Genomic DNA, 18,617 nt, shown 5'->3' with positions numbered 1-18,617 from the left:
TTTTTTATTCTCCTTGCACCTGCTGATCTTTTCCTTCTTCCTCCTCCTATCTTGTGCACAATGTTTTTGAACTATGCTTCCTTTACTCTGTACCTCTCTTCTGGAAGGCTTGGAGGTCTAGGCTCTCTACCTGTAGGTAGAAGAGGCACAGGGAGGGGATATCAGTACTACAATCACAAAGCAATACCCTATTGTTCACCCTCCTTTTTTTCTACAATGGGAAGCTAGCAGCACTAAGAACATCTGATGATTTTGAGGCCCACAGTGGTCTTTTGACAGAGCAGGAACAAAACTGACTGATGTAATCCCCATATAACATAACTGTGAGCATCTTCAGTGCTGAAACAAATAAACTCATTCAGTTATGGTGTGTTTGTTTTCCTTCTTTGTACTTTAACATGTAGCCTGTGGGTAAAGTGCAAACCAGAAGCAGTCATATTGTTTTAAAGCTCTAACATCCTCAGCATTTTCTAAATAGTAAAGTGCATATGAGATGCTACAGCTCTTTCCACAGGTTTGTTCCTATACAAATATTTCTTTTTATTGTATTCATTTATTATATGTTATGTCATGGCTTCCATGTTGATGCTTTCCTGATATAAGGTGAGTCTAAACCAGTTTTCACAGTGGCAATAATAAATAATAATAAAAAGGTGTACTAGTAAAAATGATGAGGCTCGTTTACCAGGTTTATTACAATGTGCAGTATTAAAACAGGCTTTATGTCCAATGTCAGATTCCTCTGCTGTACCTGTGTAGAGGTAAGCTTTATTAACTGGAAAAACAATTACACAAAAGCAACTTTTTAAAAACAATAATATTAATAATTAGCTTGGATTAAAAACACAATAAAATAGGGAGCAACCCATTAAATACTCTCACATCTTTTTTTCCCCCCACATTAAATAGAAAATGTCCATCCCACGCTTGTAGCAAGTGTAGCGTTTCTCCAGTCTAACTTTTTTTTAAATGGAAAATAAAAAACACAGTTACAATTAAAAAGTACATTTGTTCATCTCTAGTTTACGTGAATGTTGGAGGCAAGGAGTCTACTTCCATCCTCCCACTCTGCATTATTAGCTAAAATGGGACAAAGCCAAAAGTCCAGCATGGCCGCCTCACTCTATTCTTCAATGGATGCTTCAGTCAGTTGTGACTTTACATAGCTTCAGTCTTCAGTCACCAGGGGGCAACATTGATCCCAATCCTTCTAGTCAATTATTTATTTTGCCAGTTTTCTCCATGAGAGGGCAGCAGTGTTTCACGATTCAGAGTTGCGACCTGTTGCATCCATCCAGTGAGTCTCCATCTAAGCTTCCTGAGCCTTAGAGAAAAACCCACATTGTCCAATTTATTTCTTCATAAACGTGCTGTACACGGCAATAAGAGTGCTAAAAAATGAAACACTGCATTTTCCATAGAGCAAAGTCTCACTGTTGCCAAACATCTCCCTGACCTGCATGCCAGGGTCAAAGTACTGTGGAAGTTGCTTGTTACCACAGCCAGGATCAGATGTTAAAAAAAACACAGCCTCCAAAGATCCAATCCTGTATCAGTGATAACATGAAAACTTGTGCTCTCACTGTCCTGTTCTTTTGCTTGTGTCCTTTCTCTCGTCAGCATCCATTTGGCTGTCCTTAGACTCGGGAGGTGACATAGAGAGAGCGTAGTCGTTGAGCCAGTGTGGTCTCCAGCTCCTCCAGAGGCGACTCTCCTCGGCTGTGTACCAGCATAGATGTGCTGTTCCCTTGTCGAGCGCCAGGGGGTCCCAGAAGGAGGCTCCTGAAGCTCTCTCTCTCCAGCAGAGCGGACATCTGCTGCAAGAAGTAGCCTTCACAGAATGAACACAACTCCACCGAACCATGGGCCTGGAAAAAAAAGAAAAGAAAAATATTTTGAAAATGCTCGTCTGTAAGATAAGGTGTATTACATGTCCTTTTAATCCCCTCAAGGTTTGTATCCATGCAAGATCTCTCCTAACTTAACTCTTCTATGTAGAGTAAGTTTTCTGTACTAATTTGCAATTTGCAGTGTGTGTGTGTGTTTTTGTTACCTTGGCTGTTTTGTAGATGCTAACTGCGTTGTCCAGGTTGATGTGCTGAGAGCAGATGAGTTCACAGTGTCTTTGTAGCGCCCTCAGCTGGAACAAACTGGCAGCTGTCAGCAACTGCAGGAGAAAACACACAAATGTCACCACTGTCCTTTAATAACACACAGAAGTCCAAAGTATATAATAATACATAATGAAAGAGCCTGGCATGAGATTTAGCATATCATTGTTAGATAAATAGGTTCCTAGTTTACCTAATCTTCAATTATCTAGAAGTGTTGAACATTGGTTGAATTTTATTAAATACTGTAATCAAACAGTTTAACACTTTTTTGCAATCGAGCTCTGTGATTGGCGTTTCAAGTATATTCATTGTTCTTTTGAGTTCCAGTAGAGTTTTACAGCTGTCATATGCTCACTTGTTAAGTAATATGATTGTTTAATTCTGATCTAGTTTAGTGTTATGGTGGGTTTATGAGATTTATCATGTTAACTTGAAAACAGGAAATGCCAACCCCTGGGGATTTCTAATGTAAAATGTTTCACAACTACCCAGACAGATGGTGTGTGTGTGTGTGTGTGTGTGTGTGTGTGTGTGTGTGTTTAGTGTTTAGTGTTTCTCACCTCCAACAAGTCGGAAACCTTTGTTTTCAGTGACTCTGTTCCCCCGCAGTACAGATATGACATCATCATCTACACAGATGAAAGTTTTCATTTTGGAGTCAGTACAGTAAGAGCACTAAATAATTTATCGTGTTTTGTCATACAGTGACCAAAGGTGTCTTCAGCTTACCATCAAGCTTGATTAATTCTTATAAGACACAGGAAATGCTATTCTGATAAATAAATGGTACATTTCCTACCTGGAAAATGTGGTACTTGACATCATTGATCTCAATTTCCTTGATGAGACTTCCATCTGGTCCAGAGAAGGCCAACAGGGACTTGAATCTAAAAGAAAATAGAAATTGCCCTCAAAATCCAAAACATCTCAAAAAGACAAGTCTGCAAACAGTATGTACTGTATCTTTGTCTGTACACTGTGAACCTGTCTGCACTCACCTGTCAGAAGCAGTGATCAGCAGGACTCTGTGGCCGTAGAACGGTTTCCCCTCCACCACAAATGTCACATCTGACATCTCCTGGTTATTTAAGAAGTGGGGATCTGTAGAAAAAACACCAACATCTCCTCAAAACTCCATTCAGAGCTTTCTTGTAACAGTGAAGTTGAAACACTTGGCCTCAGTTTGAGTCAATTAACTGTAAATGAATGAGCATCTATTCTAATACTTTAATGCTTAACAATTTAAATAATGTTTCAAGCACCTTGGTCTTTAAGAAACTGATGGAGATTTTCAGTATTTTCTGTAATTGTATTGGCCAAATAACAAAATAACTGATTAGTCTATAATATGCTGTGTATGTTTATATACATATAAGAAAAAGATAATACGAATGGTTTACTTACCCAATTGTGCTGAAAGAGTTGCCTTCATCTCAGGAACGGCTGGAAGGGGTGCTGGGCCAAAACAGTGACTAAAAATAGCCGCCAACTGCTGTATAATGGCATCATTCTAGAGGAAAGAGGGAGAGGGGCATTTTATTACTCTGTGACAACATGAAAAGGAAGACAAGCAGACATAACGAGGCTACATTTAGATGTTACCTTGGTGGTACGTAGGATATTGAACATTAGGGGCAGGCCTAGGGTGACTAACTCCTCACAGTAGTCTTCTTCTCTGATTGTGGTGAACTCTCTGAGCAGAGAAAGGGTGACTCCTGCTCTGGACTGCTGCTGGGCACAACGCAGAGATTCTAGCCACACATGCAGTTTCCATGGTACACCTGATTAGAAAGAAGAAATTTGTTGATGTTTGTTGAAGTAAACGCTAACTGAAAAGCTCTTCTTCTTCTTGCTATCTGATCAATACTTTATTGAAAGGATAGCCCCTTAGAATTGTAGCTTCTCATTTTCAATAGTTACCCATGGCTCGTAGCTCCATGGTGACATCCAGGTAGCCGTGCTCTGCGCTGTAGTAACTGGCCTCTTGCAGAGCTTTCATCCTGGCTTTGCAGAGCCTGGGTATGCCCGCTTCTGGCGGGGCCCCGGGGCCAGTGGAGGGCGTGGGGTGAGGGGAGGGAGAGAGGAAAGGGCAGATCCCGGCTTCTTCACCCTCCACCCCCTCTGCTAAGATCTCCTCCAGAGACAGGACATCCTCTTTGACTTGCTGGGGCTGAGTCAGTAGCTTTCTCAGCACGTTCCTGATAAGATAAATGGGAGGTAGAAGATGCACATGCACAGAAGGAAAGAACAGAGGAAGAAAGCATGAAGACATTACGATACGCACAGACTGCAACACATACATTCACTTCTGTGACTCTGCACCCTCCTCTAAGACGACATAATCTGTTGCCCTCACTGTGGAATGTGAAGTGTTGAGTCTACATCATGTTCACACATACACACAGTGAACAGGTGGAGAGGTTTACGATCGCATTTAGTGTTCAGAGACAGATGGACTCAGACTTGCGGGAGACCTGAACTCACATTTTAGAGCGATTTCAGAGTTTTGTATACTTTTATTGTATAACATGCAAAACAAATGCTCTGCTCAGCTCAAAAGTACCTGTGTCCATGAGCGGCAGCATGGCTGAAGCAGTTCATGTCTTCATAGAGAGAGGATGTTAGGGCATTTCCATTGTGGGTCTTTGATAAGGGGTCAGCGCCTCGTGCCAGGAGCAAACTGACCATCTCGTAGTTGCCTGGGAAGCACACAAACACATAAATAGAATATTTTAACAGTATCAAACATGGTATGTTCATTTTATACACACCCACATGTGCTGATAATCCACTCTCCTTGTGTTTTAATGGTTTTTAATATTTGTATTGCTTGTTTTATAATTAATTTGTATACTTATACTACAATTACTGCAGCAGTGATTACATTTTACCTCTGGGACCAATTGAAGTTTTATCATACTTTTATTTAACACTTTCAAACTAACACAATTATATTAAGCACTATTTACACTCTGTCATTGCTGCTATGTAGCGCATGTGTCTCTTTTACTAGAGCTATGTGTGGCTTTCAGATGATCCCGCAGAGGAATGCTGCCCAGAGGCTTCTAAACAACCACAGGCAGCACTCTGGTCCTCATGCTGTGCTCTAATTTACCCTTTCATTTCCTCATTCCTCCAGCCCATGTGCCATTCACAATTCAACCCTATGTCACCCATGGTGGTCTTTTGGAAAACTAGCACATTACATATTTATGATTGATAATTATCAGAATTACTGAATTATTATTATTATAAGTTATTTATTATTATAAGTTCTTTTGCTGAACATGATTACAGTGGCTCTTGTTCGTTCATTTCTTCCTCTACTTGACCCTCCTAGTGACTTTATGACTGTATAATTTAGTAGTAAGTAGTAATTTAGGTTCTATAAATCAGAGCAGAACACAAACCAACTAAGTACTGTAACATCAGCTGCGCCTTCTGTTGTATTGTGTGTGCACGTGTGTGCGAGTGTGTATGCGCACCTGCTGCTGAAGCCAGCTGCAGTGGGGTGTCTGCTGTGCTCTCCTGTCCATTGCGGACTGCAGCCCCCTCCACATTGGCCCCTGCATCTAAAAGAAGCTGTAAAGACACCATGTCTGTTAGATTAAGTCATGTTTGCTATGCTGTAACTCATTCTCGAGATTCTAGTTGTCAATCCACTTCTTTGCTTCATCCATAGTTTACTCTGTTAACTGTGTGTAACTTGCTGTTATTGTTTATTTCCCTTTCAGTAAAAAGCATCGACGTATAATATCAAATCGTGGGTTCGTACACTAGCTAAATCTGATGGTGGGTATGTGTCTTATCCTACCTGCACCACAGAGATGTGCCCATGCAGCACAGCGTAGGTGAGAGCTGCCCAGTGTCGACTGTCAGGATGCACAGACGGGTGCTTTGGAGAGCAGGGTGGAACCTGGCAGCACACGACAAATCAGTGTTACACACCAACAAAACACAATAAAAATATGACATACGTCATTCTCGCCTGTGTGAATGTGATGTTTTAAAATTGATACATCCCTCTAGAGTAGAGGTCTGCTCTTGTGTAGGATTTAAATGCAGTAAATCTGTTGATCTGTTGAATTAGTTTAAAGCATACATACCGCCACGTCAAGGTTGGCCCCAGCATCAATTAACATCTGGACTAGGGCCTCATCTCCAGCTGCACAGGCATACATCAGAGGGGTCATTCCCTGAGTGACAAGCAAAAAATAAAAAAGGGTGAAATCGGAGAAACATACACATAAACACAAACACACACAAACATACACACAAAATGCTTTTAATGATTAGTGGCTGTGATGTTCCATGTATAGTGCTACACTCTTCCTCTCAACACATGTCATGCATACAAAAAGAGACATTCAGTACCTGGTCATCCATACTGTTGACCCCATCAGGCCCCAGCAGATCGATGGCTTGGCCAATGAGATCTGTGCGTCCACAGTTTAGCATCCGAAAGCCCAAATCTAGATGGAACTTGTCTGTTGCGGCTTTAGAATCCAGACGCTTGAAGGAACTAAAGCAACATTCAGGCCTGATAGAGAGACAATGAAAGAGGAAGTTTATGACTAGCCGGTTCACCTTTAGTTTGGGAGAGGTAGCTGGCTGAGTGTGAGAAGACACACTTCTGTTCTCTAGCTAGACAGATCAAACATCAGACATAATAAGCTACAATAATTTGTGTCAGTCTACTTGAGGCTCATGCACATTGTATATTTACATCAGATGCTAATGTTTAGAAGTGATGGTATATTCATGAAAAGGTTGATGAGCCACATGAGAGTCAGTCAGTGTATCATTCATCTACTGTATACAGTGTGTAATAATGTGTTAGTGAGAACCAATTAAATTACAAGCCTGCAATCCATGGCTACAGGAAAAGCATGGTAAAAGGAAACACACATCTGAAAGTATGACAGTGTCTTAGCAATTACGTTTAACTTCTTTTCAACTAATTAAACTGACCTCATAATTACACAGAGTTTTATGTAAGTATGTAGCTGTACATGGCCAAGTCCAACTAAAAAAAAGTGCATGTGCGTGCTCTCATTTACTTCAGCTGTCTTGGTTCACAGTCCAGCCCTGGAAGGAGAAGCCTGGCAGTCTGTCTGACATCATCGCTGTCCACCAATAAACTCCTGCGATGCTCAGCGTGAACTATGGCCACTCTCATCCACTCCATCAGAGGTGGCAGCAGCAAGAATGGCCTGCAAACAGAAAAAATTAAATAATTCAATTACTACCATGAACACTGGAAATCTTTAACACAGCTAATAACTGACAGAAACCTGTGTTTGTAAACTGTAATGTACATGTGCTGTAAATGTGCAAGTAAACAGTGTACGGTGCTAAATCAAACTGTTTGTGTAAGACACAGTGCTCCCAGTGTTGAAAGTAGAGGCTTTCTTTAACACTCATGATTTAGTAATGCTGACAGGGAACTCATAAATCATTAGATGACTTATCTGTGTCTGGACGGTACCTCACAATGACCAGTATACAGTGAGTCACACATACACATGCACGCACACTGCTGCACAGAGCCCCTCACTTGGACTAATCGCACACACTTGCCAGTTTCTACACACCATAAACAGTTGGCTTTCTCCTTTAAAGTCATCATACCTCCAAGCACACACTCTCAAGTAACAGATGTATGACTAGTGTTTATACGTTGGTTGCCAGGTTGTGCTTTCTTGATGGCAGAGAACAGAACTCTCATTCGCGCTGTGGTTTGATAAACAGTAAACTATACAGTATACAGCAGCTTCTGAATAATTAGACTATTTTTAAATCCGCTGTATCTGAACAAACTACCTGAGGGAGCAGTGTGCAGAACCTTGACATTGTTAGACAGATTCTTAGATCTAAATCGGGGGAAGATAAAAAAAACAAAACAAGGACAAAGGATCTAAATGAAACAGACGACATGATAAAAATAGAAATGACAGATAAAATTGACCTGAGCCTGAAGGAAAAACACAAAAATGTCCTTAACCATGGAAAAACTTTGAGAAGAATAAAAGAGAGCAGATCATTAGGTTTTTTGTGGTATTTGTGGATGTGGTATTCTGAAATCATCTGAAATATTTACTTGTTTCCTCTCTTTCCTTCTACATTGTCCTCCACACCTATTCTTTTAAATCTCATTAGAACCACCAGTGCTGTCTGCACCACGTCTAGCCAGTTATCTGCCCTGTCTGTGCCTTTCTCTCACCTTACGTGCATAGATTGTGCTGTTAACAATGACATGTTATCATGAGTGTCGCTGTTGTTTGCTTCTGACCCTATGAGGCCTCATCCAGTGTGTGTTAATGATTGTTTGAACACTAGCTTTGTGTTTTTATAAGTTACTAAGCTGCCGTTCTCCTGCTGTGACGTTATTCTTAGCAGTAGCTTCATCTTTCTTCTAAGGAGAAGCAAACACTGCAGTGCATATCATGAATACAGATGAAACCAAAAGCATCCAACGATGGTGGTTACTGTTAATAAGCACTCGGCCCACAGAACGGCTACTACGGCACAACAGCACTCTCTCATTCATCAGGGCTTCGTTAATAATGTATATTGTAAAGTGGCTCATTTCCATTATATTGGCAGACTTTTTAATACCTTACTTAAGATAAAGTGTAGCTAATTTACCAACAACATGTATGTACAAACTATTTTTGATTGAACATAGCTAATGAAAGCTTTTCATAACTACAGGATAAAAAAATAAATGATCAGGAAGATGGTTGCTAAATACAACTGTGGTTAATAAAGCAGAAACAAATAAAAACTTTTTTCATATTTATGATTCCATCCACTATTCTGCATTAACTGATCTTTAATGACTATACTGCAGTCATATTATATTTAGGCCTTGAAATAATTAAACAATCATCTAAATGTCAACGTTTTTTGATTTTAGGAACGTGCAGCTAACTTGAAGTGGAAGTGTTATTTTATATTCTGGCTTTGATGTCAGATGATGCTTCTGTACTTTATCAGTCTGGGATCAGACAGGAGGAGGATCATGCCGTCACACAGGCTTGACACTTAAACAAGCAGACAATGAGCTGGAGGAGGAGGAGGAGGAGGGGGAGGAGGAGGAGGAAGGGGAGAGGGGAATGATTAATCAGGCTGATGGGCTAGTGGAGGAGGAGGGAATGAACTCATAGGTGATAGGTTTGAATGTTTGGGAAACGGCTGGGAGGCAGGTGGGTTGTGTCGAGATGAGCAGGGGGGTTTGGCAGCAGTTTGGGCACAGTGCCTTGGATGTGCTGCAGAGTGATAAGAAAGTTGTGCTTCTGTGAAGAGGAGGAGCAGTGGGCCTGGAAATCAATGTTGATACCCTTGTTAATGGCCTCCACTCAACACAAATTGGGCAGTGTGTGTCTGTTCCATTCATGTGTGTATTTGTGTATACGCCTGGCTTCTCGAACGCCACAAGGCATCCATCCTGCTACTTTGTTTGCTTCCAGCCACGTACACTGGCACTAATGCAGAACTAAAGCAGCTTCAATCAGCCGTGTCGAGCTTTTAACGTTTAACGCACATTGATCCATCAGAGAGTGTTTCTTTGTACTTAACAATCAGCATTTTACACAGTGTTTTAATGGGAAAAAAACGAAATGCTGCGTAGTAACCAGGGTGGCGTTTACTGTTCATGGTCTGAAAAAGTGGTTTTCCATTAAAATACTTTCAGTTGGAGTTTTATACCAATTAGCATTTAATGTTGTGTGTGTCTGTGGTTAGTTGTGTGAAGAGGATATACATTAAAATATGCAACTGCACAAATCAACTGAGGCCATATGTGTGTAGACACCTTCGCCAGTGAACCACAATGTCATACAGATGGAGCATGTCTGTACCCACACAGCTCTGGCTCCTATCCTTCAATTAATCTCTCCTCCTTTCCCCTTCTCCCTATATCTGAACCACTCCCCCCAAGACACCTCCTATCTGACCCCTGTGTCTGGGTTATGCCCCTGAGCCTGAAACACAAACTTTAACTCCGCTAGAGAGTCAGTACAACATCAAAGCTAAGACGCCTGTTAACACTGAAACTAGATAGCACGTCTGGGTAGCCTACTGACCCGACATGCTAAGACTGCACACTGAGAACAGCAGGATGTAGACACGCACACACGCATACACACACACACACACACGCGCATACACAGACATACATACACAAACTCTCGCACACATTGTTCACACACACACACACACACACACACACATATAAATGTTTCTCACCACCACCTGGCCGCTATTAAAATGAAAAGCAGCTCAGATTGTGGTCAGGTGTGTTTGAACTCTAACCTGTCCAACATAAAAAGCAAAGGCTATTCTCTTCAGGAGGCAACATCACACATGCTACACTGGGCCCATCTGTCCTTTATGTCCTTTATGAAGCCAGTAATTGAGTTCATGTTGGAACAAACTTCAGTCATATGTTAAAGCAGACCTCAGCATAGGCTATAAAAGGTCAAGCTTAACCACTGATCTAGCGTCAGATTACCCTCATTAAGGGTCTATATAGGGAAATGTAACCATATCTGCTGTATCTGTGGTTAGAAGTAAGCTCCACTGGCTCTGTCTTATCACAGAAACACATCTATCCATTAGTGCTGCCTTCCATCCACTGAAGATAGCAGAAGAGTTGGGGCAGTCAGTTTAGAGGGGTGTTTGGAAGGGCTCCTTTTTGGTGGACAGACTAGTAATTTTACTACTAAAATACTAGTACTAATAAAATACTGCCCTCCCACACCTTATGCAGTCTAATACTCGAATAGAAGATCATCACTCACAACTAAGCACCAGCTTTAAAGGGCCATAACAAAAGGACATCTCTCGTAGTCGTAGTAGATTCTGCAATAGGGCTCTCACCAGACTCCCTATAATATTTGATGATGTGGCCCACACAGATTTAGTGGTTTTGGGTTTCCACCAATAATTTTATAAAGCTTTCAACAGAAAGTGATCCAGAGAGCTGGAGAGGCCCCTTGAAGGAGAGAAGTCAGTTGCCAGGCAGTTGCATTGTAATCACAACCAGCTTTGCACTGCTCTACTCTACCACCTGAGTCTGTCCTGCATGTTACCATTAACAGGCAACCACACTTACACTGAGTGGCACAGACACAATGCAAAGCAAGTAGACGTCTAGAAAGAAACACAGTTGCAGATGTTCCAAAGGGTACATTATAGCAGGATGTGAAATCATTTAATTCTGTACACACAGAAACAGGCTGATAAACACCCAGCATTAAAAACATCTGAGGACTTTGAAGAAACAGTCACATGTGTAGCAGACAGCTGATGCAAAGTGCATTCACATGCAGGCATGTGTATCTACTGTATGTGTGTTTAGGTAAGAGAAGATGCTGATTTGATTTTAAAAGATCTCATTCATATGTTTAAGTGCTAAATTGACAGGGCTCATTGCATCAATTTAGAAAGTGTATTTAACTTTTACACATATAAGGTGTTTTTTTCTGTGAGGCCTGAACACAGATGTGTGGGCAGGCTGAAAGCACTTTTCTCATACACACTCTCACTCCAATTATGAATAATAGTCTTAGTTTAACTGACTGCAAAAAACCTTTTACATGTATTTACTCCGCTGTCATTTCCTGTAAGCAGATATGCTGTGCAACATTTCAACGCTGGGTTTTATTTAGGCAGATGAGACATGACTTAGTTTGTACTTTCCTAAGACATATTTAAAACCACGAATTAGCAGAGAAATGTTTCAGAATGACCAGATATACTGCTAAAAAGGAAAAAAAATTACCATAACTGTTCTACAAAGGCAACCCTGGGAAGATCTGAAGAGTCCCCAACAGAATTACAGACCATTAACACCTCTTAAAGTGCTTTAAACCACAAGTCTTCAGTCTCCCTCACATCCTAAAGGTGCAATTCACACACCTATCAGACTAAAACTAACACCTGGAATCTCCTGTTCACCTGTAATTTACTTATGCAAAATGAGCCCCTCAATGAACAGAGGTAGTAGTGGCTAAAAAAGAAAGGTGGTAAACAAAAAGCTTTTCACTTGATTAGAACCTAATTTATGAGGTCGGACACTTATTGAGGCATTATTCACATTTCTTTCAGCCTTATGAGGCAAAGCAAATAATTTCTAAAGGTTAGATAAAAGAAAAACATTATATTATACAAAAGAAGAAGCGAGAATACTATGAAACTAATTTTCAGAGTGTGGGTTCAAAAGCAAAATGACAAACACTGATCTAAGATTAGATCTGTTATTTCTCTGCCTTTGGTACATTTTGGAGAGCATCTAAAATGCTCTCGTCCAGTCATGCATGACTCCTACCTCTCCTTGCTAAGTGCCATGCGTGGGGGATCTAAGTTGGGATTCTCCATGGACTCCATTTGTGGGCAGCGCAGGAAGTAGTAAAGGGTGTGGAGGGCGTCAGGCGACCAGGACACGGGCTGCTGGGGACGAGCGTAGCGGGCTGGGCTCAGCCCCGGGCGGACTGAGCTAAGACGCTGCATGTGGTGCATCGCTCGAGACACCAAGTCACCTGAAAAAAATGAAATAGGAGCTCAGTGTTAGAATGTTTAAAAGATATGTTATAATTAACAAGTTAGGGTAATTTCATTTGCTCAATTCTTTTTTAAAGCTAAAAGTTCCCAATGGTGTAGATTCAGGTCCTGAAACAAATGCCAAGTGGCACATTAAAGGACTATAACTACCAGGAAATCTCACTGCTCAGTGGGTTTTTTCTCTTGCTGTAAACCACTCAAACATTTTACCCTCGTTTACTCATTGCTGACCCACAATATCTCTCATGGTATTTCCCATTAGTGTCATTATCGGTAAGCACAGCTAGATGTCCACTCTAAACAGGCATTCATGTTTAATCACTGAAGGAGTTAATGAGCTGACACACAGTTGATCACAGGCTCTAATGAACCGTTCACTGTATTGACGCTGTTCAGTCACTGCACTTAGCTTGGAAAGTAGGTAAGTGGCTGTTAGTCAAATGGGAAAAGGAAAAATAAAAACTGTGCTTAAGTCTTGTTACAAAACTAGAAATCAGTTTACGACTTGCTGAGATACAGATATAAAAAATATTCATATTATCACACTGTGAGCAAAGTGGACAACCATGTGCAGCTGAATAAACTCTTCATTTAAATTACTACACGTGCAGTGAACTACGACAGAAAGACTAAATAACATCATCATTTGGGGTGTGGGTGTGGGGTGAGAGGAAGTGTGACGGAGGGAAACCAGGTTGAACTTGAGATCATAACACTCATTTACTATAATTACCACTGGCTTAATTTCTAACCAGATTACCACGAAGAGGAGGCTGCACAGGGGCCAAGGCTGGGGAGTTTAGCAGTGTGAGTGTGTACGTGTGTCTATATCATGGGGTTTGAGGCACTTCGAGGGGGGTTAGATTGGAGCAGCCCTCCTAAAAACAGACCCCACTTAAAGCTGAAGGGCCTCCTTTGTGTTTAGCACCACCAACACTCCCTCCAGGAGGTCTCTTAGGAATTCTTGCCCAAGATGGAGAGTCTCACCCGGGCTTTACAGCCCATATCATGCCCTGGGGCTAAACTGAGCTCCGGGGGTCAGAAGGATATGAAATACTTCTGTCTTAGATTACAGCATATATATTAGAATACATGTGCCTCTTAGGTCAAGATTGCAAGATAATGAAAAGGTTCAAAAGATTAGACTATTCTGTCAAGCAATTCAACACAAACATGTTCCCACAAATTTGATCTAGACTCTGTATGACCCCTGATTGCTAACTGGTTTACAGGCTTTGGATTGTTGTGTTAGTCCACTCCCAATCTTTAATATTTCCCTTAGTTAACTGGATGGTTGTATTGTAATACTTTCCACAAAGCAAGTGAAAGGCCAGTGAAAACAAAACTTTCAAATATGTCTTTAGATCCTGTCTAGTGGTTACAACCTTTTTCCTAGTCTCGCCTAGTCTCCTTGCATGCATTATCCATAATGTTTATATACGCTATATGTTCATGTGTCTGGCCAAGTCAAGTCGAGAGATCGAGCAAGACGGAGCAGCGTAGTACAGATGCTCCTGTGTCGGCCTGGTTTTCTGGGCTCAGATCAGGATGCCAAGCCCTCTGTGTTTTTGTTGTGTGTATGCATATCCATGAACACAAGGCTTTATATATGTGTGTGTTAGTAGGCACGATTGAGTCTGAAGGATGCCAGCCCTGCCCAGAACAGCCCAGTTTCACACCACCAGAGAGATGTGGCACAAAGAGACCACTGAGCAAGTGAGAGAAAGAGAGCGTCTGTGTCGGAGAGTGTGTGTACACTTTCTTAATGCCTCACTAACACGGTGGTGTATGAACGTGGCCTTGTGCTGGAGGAACAAACAGCAGAGTGTTAGCTCATTTAGAAAAGGAAATTTATCCCTGCTGAACCTAATACTGATCCATCCCTCCTCCTCTCACCCTAGCCAGAAAAGCTCAATCCTCACCTCGCTAACTTTCCATTCATTTCCCCTGAATCCTCCACCCTCTACACACCCAAACTCTGCTTTACCCACTACGTACTCTATACCAAACATCAACCCTTAACTTTCTAAACTTTTTTTAAGGGGCTGTTAAACAAGGCAAGGCATGTGTTCATTTGTGTGTGTGTGTGTGTGTGTGTTTCAAATTCTAATAGACATAAAAAATGTTCAAGGAAGCTCAGTGACTAGGTCTACATACTGTAGTCTCAGTAATGTAAAGAGACATGATTTCACATGTAGGGCTGAAAAATGAAAGGTAAGAGAAACTTATATAAAATACTCAGAAACACTCTGTGTCCAAGTACAAAATACACTACATATACAGTTCAAAACTGAAACTAAAATCTCTTATCCATCAATGTAACTTTCCAGCGGAGATAAAAACATGGACCAGAGAACAGATAAAACAGAAAGCATACTGGCTATAAGGAACGGCGACCCTCTGACCATAAACTGAATAAAGAGGCTAAATGATTTCCCATGTTAACATGCTTGTCAGGGGAAAACAGAGAATCTGTTTTTGACAGTTTGTTTTTTCAGATCCACACAGACACAACAAAACAAACCAGAAACAGACCATATGCAATTAAAGGCATTATCACTTTATTCTCTTGAGCTCCATGTGTAGATAAACCATTCTACTGCTTATTTTTAGAAGAGACTGCTTTCACAAGACGGGACATATCCTAGGACTGAATGTGATTAAAAAAAGCAATTCTATTATCTCTGCCTAGCACTTTGCTGTCTGAAATAACAGTTTGTCTGGCAGAGAACTTGTTTACTGTGTTCAAGAGCCAGCAAACAAGGTGAGAATAAGAAAGTATGTTTAGAAGATTCTGAATATGGTCGTGTATTTTTAAAAATGGCAATTGCTTCATCATTTACTGTGATAACAGGGATGTTCTGTAGCTTCACTGTTACGTTATGGTTGTTAAAAGAGCTCAGAGGAATCTAACAGATTATATAAATACTGTGAAAAAGACTGTTAAGATTATATCCAGGTCCACATACATACTTCTGAACTGCATGTACTCACTTAGTTCAGAGATGCTGCCCACACAGGTAGCTAGCAGAGACTGTTCCAGCGTCCTCAGCTCCAGCTGTGCATAGGCATCCTCCCTGCTGTCTACAGACGTCTGCTGGTTCTCTGTGTACGGACTGAAATGGGCAGGAAGAGATAAAACACCTATAGAGACAAACAAAAAGAGAGAATGGCATTTGTGATTATAACGATAAGTTTGTGAGGAATGCCAACAGACTTGGCCAACTTCTGTAACCATGTAACCACACTGCTCTAACTGAAGTCCCCAAAACAATTTCTGTGGCTGTATTTACAATGTAGTATTATAATCCTGGTAAAACGTAAGCCACACTACTGAGAGCAAATAAAAGAGCATAAGCCTCACTCTGAACACGATCAGACAAATAAACAGACCACACAATGACATAAAATTAATACAAACAAAACAAATACACAAGTATCAGACACAAACCACTGTCTTACACAGACAGACATGGTTAAAGGTAGGAATTCAGTCTTACTAAGAAGTTATTTCACTTTAATATCATGGGCATAAGCAATACATACAACAAGGCCTAGTGTTTGATCATGAGACATTGAAAAAAAACTGATGATCAAACTGGAATATATTGCAAATAACTTGATAACATCATCCACAAAGACTTTAAAATGTCAATTTAAACAGCTCATGATGCAGCTAGTGAGGCGACAGCATCATTTGTAATGCAATCCCACTGTCGTGGTGTGTGGTGCATCTGGGGTCAATCTGGGACATGTTTGGCATTTCCTCTTCAAATGGACCCTCAGTCAGATTCAGGAGATTTAGTCAGACAAACCCCATCATCTCTGACAAGCTTGTCGTGCAGTACAAGTCATACATATTACTTACTGGCCTTCAGCAAATTAGATAACAAAATTATAATATATTACAGCTACACACCAGTTTTGCTCTTATGCTCGACATGACAGCTGGTTGTCAGACTAACTGCAGGCAAGGAAATAACAGCATTCTTACATAATCTGAAGATGTCATCCTGTTCTTTCACTAGTGTGCCTTCCCGTGCTGTTTTCAATCTAAAACTGCTACATGTTGATACAAGAAAATATGAGAATACCAAATGCTCTTTTCTGCCTTTCAGTATTTCTTTGCTTGCTCCTCATTACCTCTGACTAGTGTAACAAGTGGTTGTGTAGGAACTAGAGTGTGCTGTTGGCGGTGCACATACAGTAGCTGATGATATTTGTCAGATGCCCAAAGGTTAACCTTTATTTTGGCTTTGGAGTTTGAGGTAAACATTCTGCCAAAGCCTGAGGAATGAGAAACTTTGTGATTTATTTACAAAGTCAGAGGAAACAAGCCTCCCCATCTCAAACTCTTCCTACTCCCTCAAAAGGGAGAAAATGGTCTACCATCCCTGAAATGACATTCCCATGTGCTTCTGGCTACAGCTGTCCTCTCACTATCTTCTCTGAAGGATTACAGTGCTGTGGTAAAAAAATAAAAAAATATTTTTTAAACATTTTCAAATATTATCACCATCCTCCATAGAACTCTCTTCTTGTGAGGAGCCCATGACCTAAAAGTAGATTCAACTGAGAATCAGAGGATAATGGACAGAATATTTTACAACCAGGCATTAACTATAAACCTTATACATATACGTGTCTTGCTTGGAAACATCTTTTCTGCACTGTAAATAGGGTGGGATAAGGCTAAATATGTGAGAAGCTAGAACAAGCTTCCAAGACATGCCCAGACTTTGACTACCTTAAATTCCTAGTAAAACTGCCTTAGACTGAATCATTAACATTCACATGAATCATCAAACTGGCACTCGATTGCTGTATTGCTGAATATGCTTTATAATGGTGTCAACTTTGTATGGACCTATATGCATTCAGTTTTTTGACTTAAAGGAACCTAAATCCATAAGACAGGTAGTGTTAAAATGCATACATTAAATGCATGTCCTGAATGTAAACGTCATCCAGTCTTTATGACGGGCTGTACATCAACTGCTGTAAGAGGGAAATATGCTACATGGTTTGTCGACTTCCTAAAATACAGCAGAGCAGAGAGGGACAAAGTCACTTCAGTCTAGAGCAGTACCTTATAAATGAAAAACATATTGATAGAACTAAAGATATTTCCTCTCCAGCAGAGATATGCTGCCAAAGGGAAACCAGTCTCATATAGAAAGCAAAACCCCATTCCTCTCTCTCTCTCCCTCTCTCACACTCACACACAGGCGCGCGCTCTCCTACTTTCTCTGCACAATCTGACTTGTATGATATGTGCTGACTCTCCATTCTCGACACAATAGAAATGGCTGCCTCTAGCAGGGAACTACTGCTACAAAGAATATGCACATTGCACAAGTGTTCACGTTTCAACACATCCCACGTAAGCAAAAACATAAACAAACATGCATCTGTGTATATAAGCTATGTTAGTAACTCTTTGATGCATCGCTTCAGGTATTTTAGCAATTATGGTCTGGATTCTGCCTTTATAACTAATTAGCTATATATTGTGAAAAGGCAGAGCAGAGAGGCATCAGGAGATTTTTAATTATGTGAATCCTCTCTCTCTCCAAGACCTTCATTCTCTGAGGCGTCTGCATTTGTAGAAAAACGTAGTATCCTTTTAATGGTGATGGCTGCATAATTGAGAGACCTCTCACTTTCTAACTTTCTCACGCTCTGCAAAAGCTCAGCCACACCGTGTATACACCACCATGCTTTATAGTCATCATAACTACATTGGCCGCCAAGTTAAAGTAGTAGGTGTCACTGCGCGTCACATTAAGCCAGCATAATGAATTAGTCTAAATAATTCAGTTTGCAGCAGCAACTGTTGAAAGCCGAAAAAGTATTTGAGAGATCAACAGATCAATTTCCATTATCCATCTATCCTCATAGATATGTCATATTTTTGCTTCTAACCAAGTCAGACAG

General features: G+C 40.8%; 1 protein-coding gene across 1 annotated transcript in view; it reads right to left on the bottom strand.

The window, feature by feature from the left end:
• Positions 1–676: 676 nt before the first annotated feature.
• Positions 677–18,617, bottom strand: part of abtb2b (ankyrin repeat and BTB (POZ) domain containing 2b) — a 38,489-nt gene continuing 20,548 nt past the window's right edge. Inside the window, exons 2-17 of the mRNA XM_026366267.1 lie at positions 15,675–15,824; positions 12,448–12,658; positions 7,175–7,327; positions 6,489–6,654; positions 6,221–6,310; positions 5,929–6,030; positions 5,600–5,696; positions 4,678–4,813; positions 4,035–4,312; positions 3,717–3,895; positions 3,519–3,624; positions 3,113–3,215; positions 2,914–3,001; positions 2,675–2,743; positions 2,054–2,167; positions 677–1,868 (exon numbers count right to left, since the gene is read on the bottom strand). Coding sequence (XP_026222052.1) covers positions 1,638–1,868; positions 2,054–2,167; positions 2,675–2,743; positions 2,914–3,001; positions 3,113–3,215; positions 3,519–3,624; positions 3,717–3,895; positions 4,035–4,312; positions 4,678–4,813; positions 5,600–5,696; positions 5,929–6,030; positions 6,221–6,310; positions 6,489–6,654; positions 7,175–7,327; positions 12,448–12,658; positions 15,675–15,824 — 2,273 coding nt within the window. The 3' untranslated portion in view covers positions 677–1,637. The remainder of the gene's footprint in view (positions 1,869–2,053; positions 2,168–2,674; positions 2,744–2,913; positions 3,002–3,112; positions 3,216–3,518; positions 3,625–3,716; positions 3,896–4,034; positions 4,313–4,677; positions 4,814–5,599; positions 5,697–5,928; positions 6,031–6,220; positions 6,311–6,488; positions 6,655–7,174; positions 7,328–12,447; positions 12,659–15,674; positions 15,825–18,617) is intronic.

The sequence above is a fragment of the Anabas testudineus genome, chromosome 6 (assembly GCF_900324465.2).
Source record: "Anabas testudineus chromosome 6, fAnaTes1.2, whole genome shotgun sequence".
Classification (NCBI taxonomy): Eukaryota; Metazoa; Chordata; class Actinopteri; order Anabantiformes; family Anabantidae; genus Anabas; species Anabas testudineus.
This window is presented reverse-complemented; position numbering and strand designations above follow the sequence as displayed.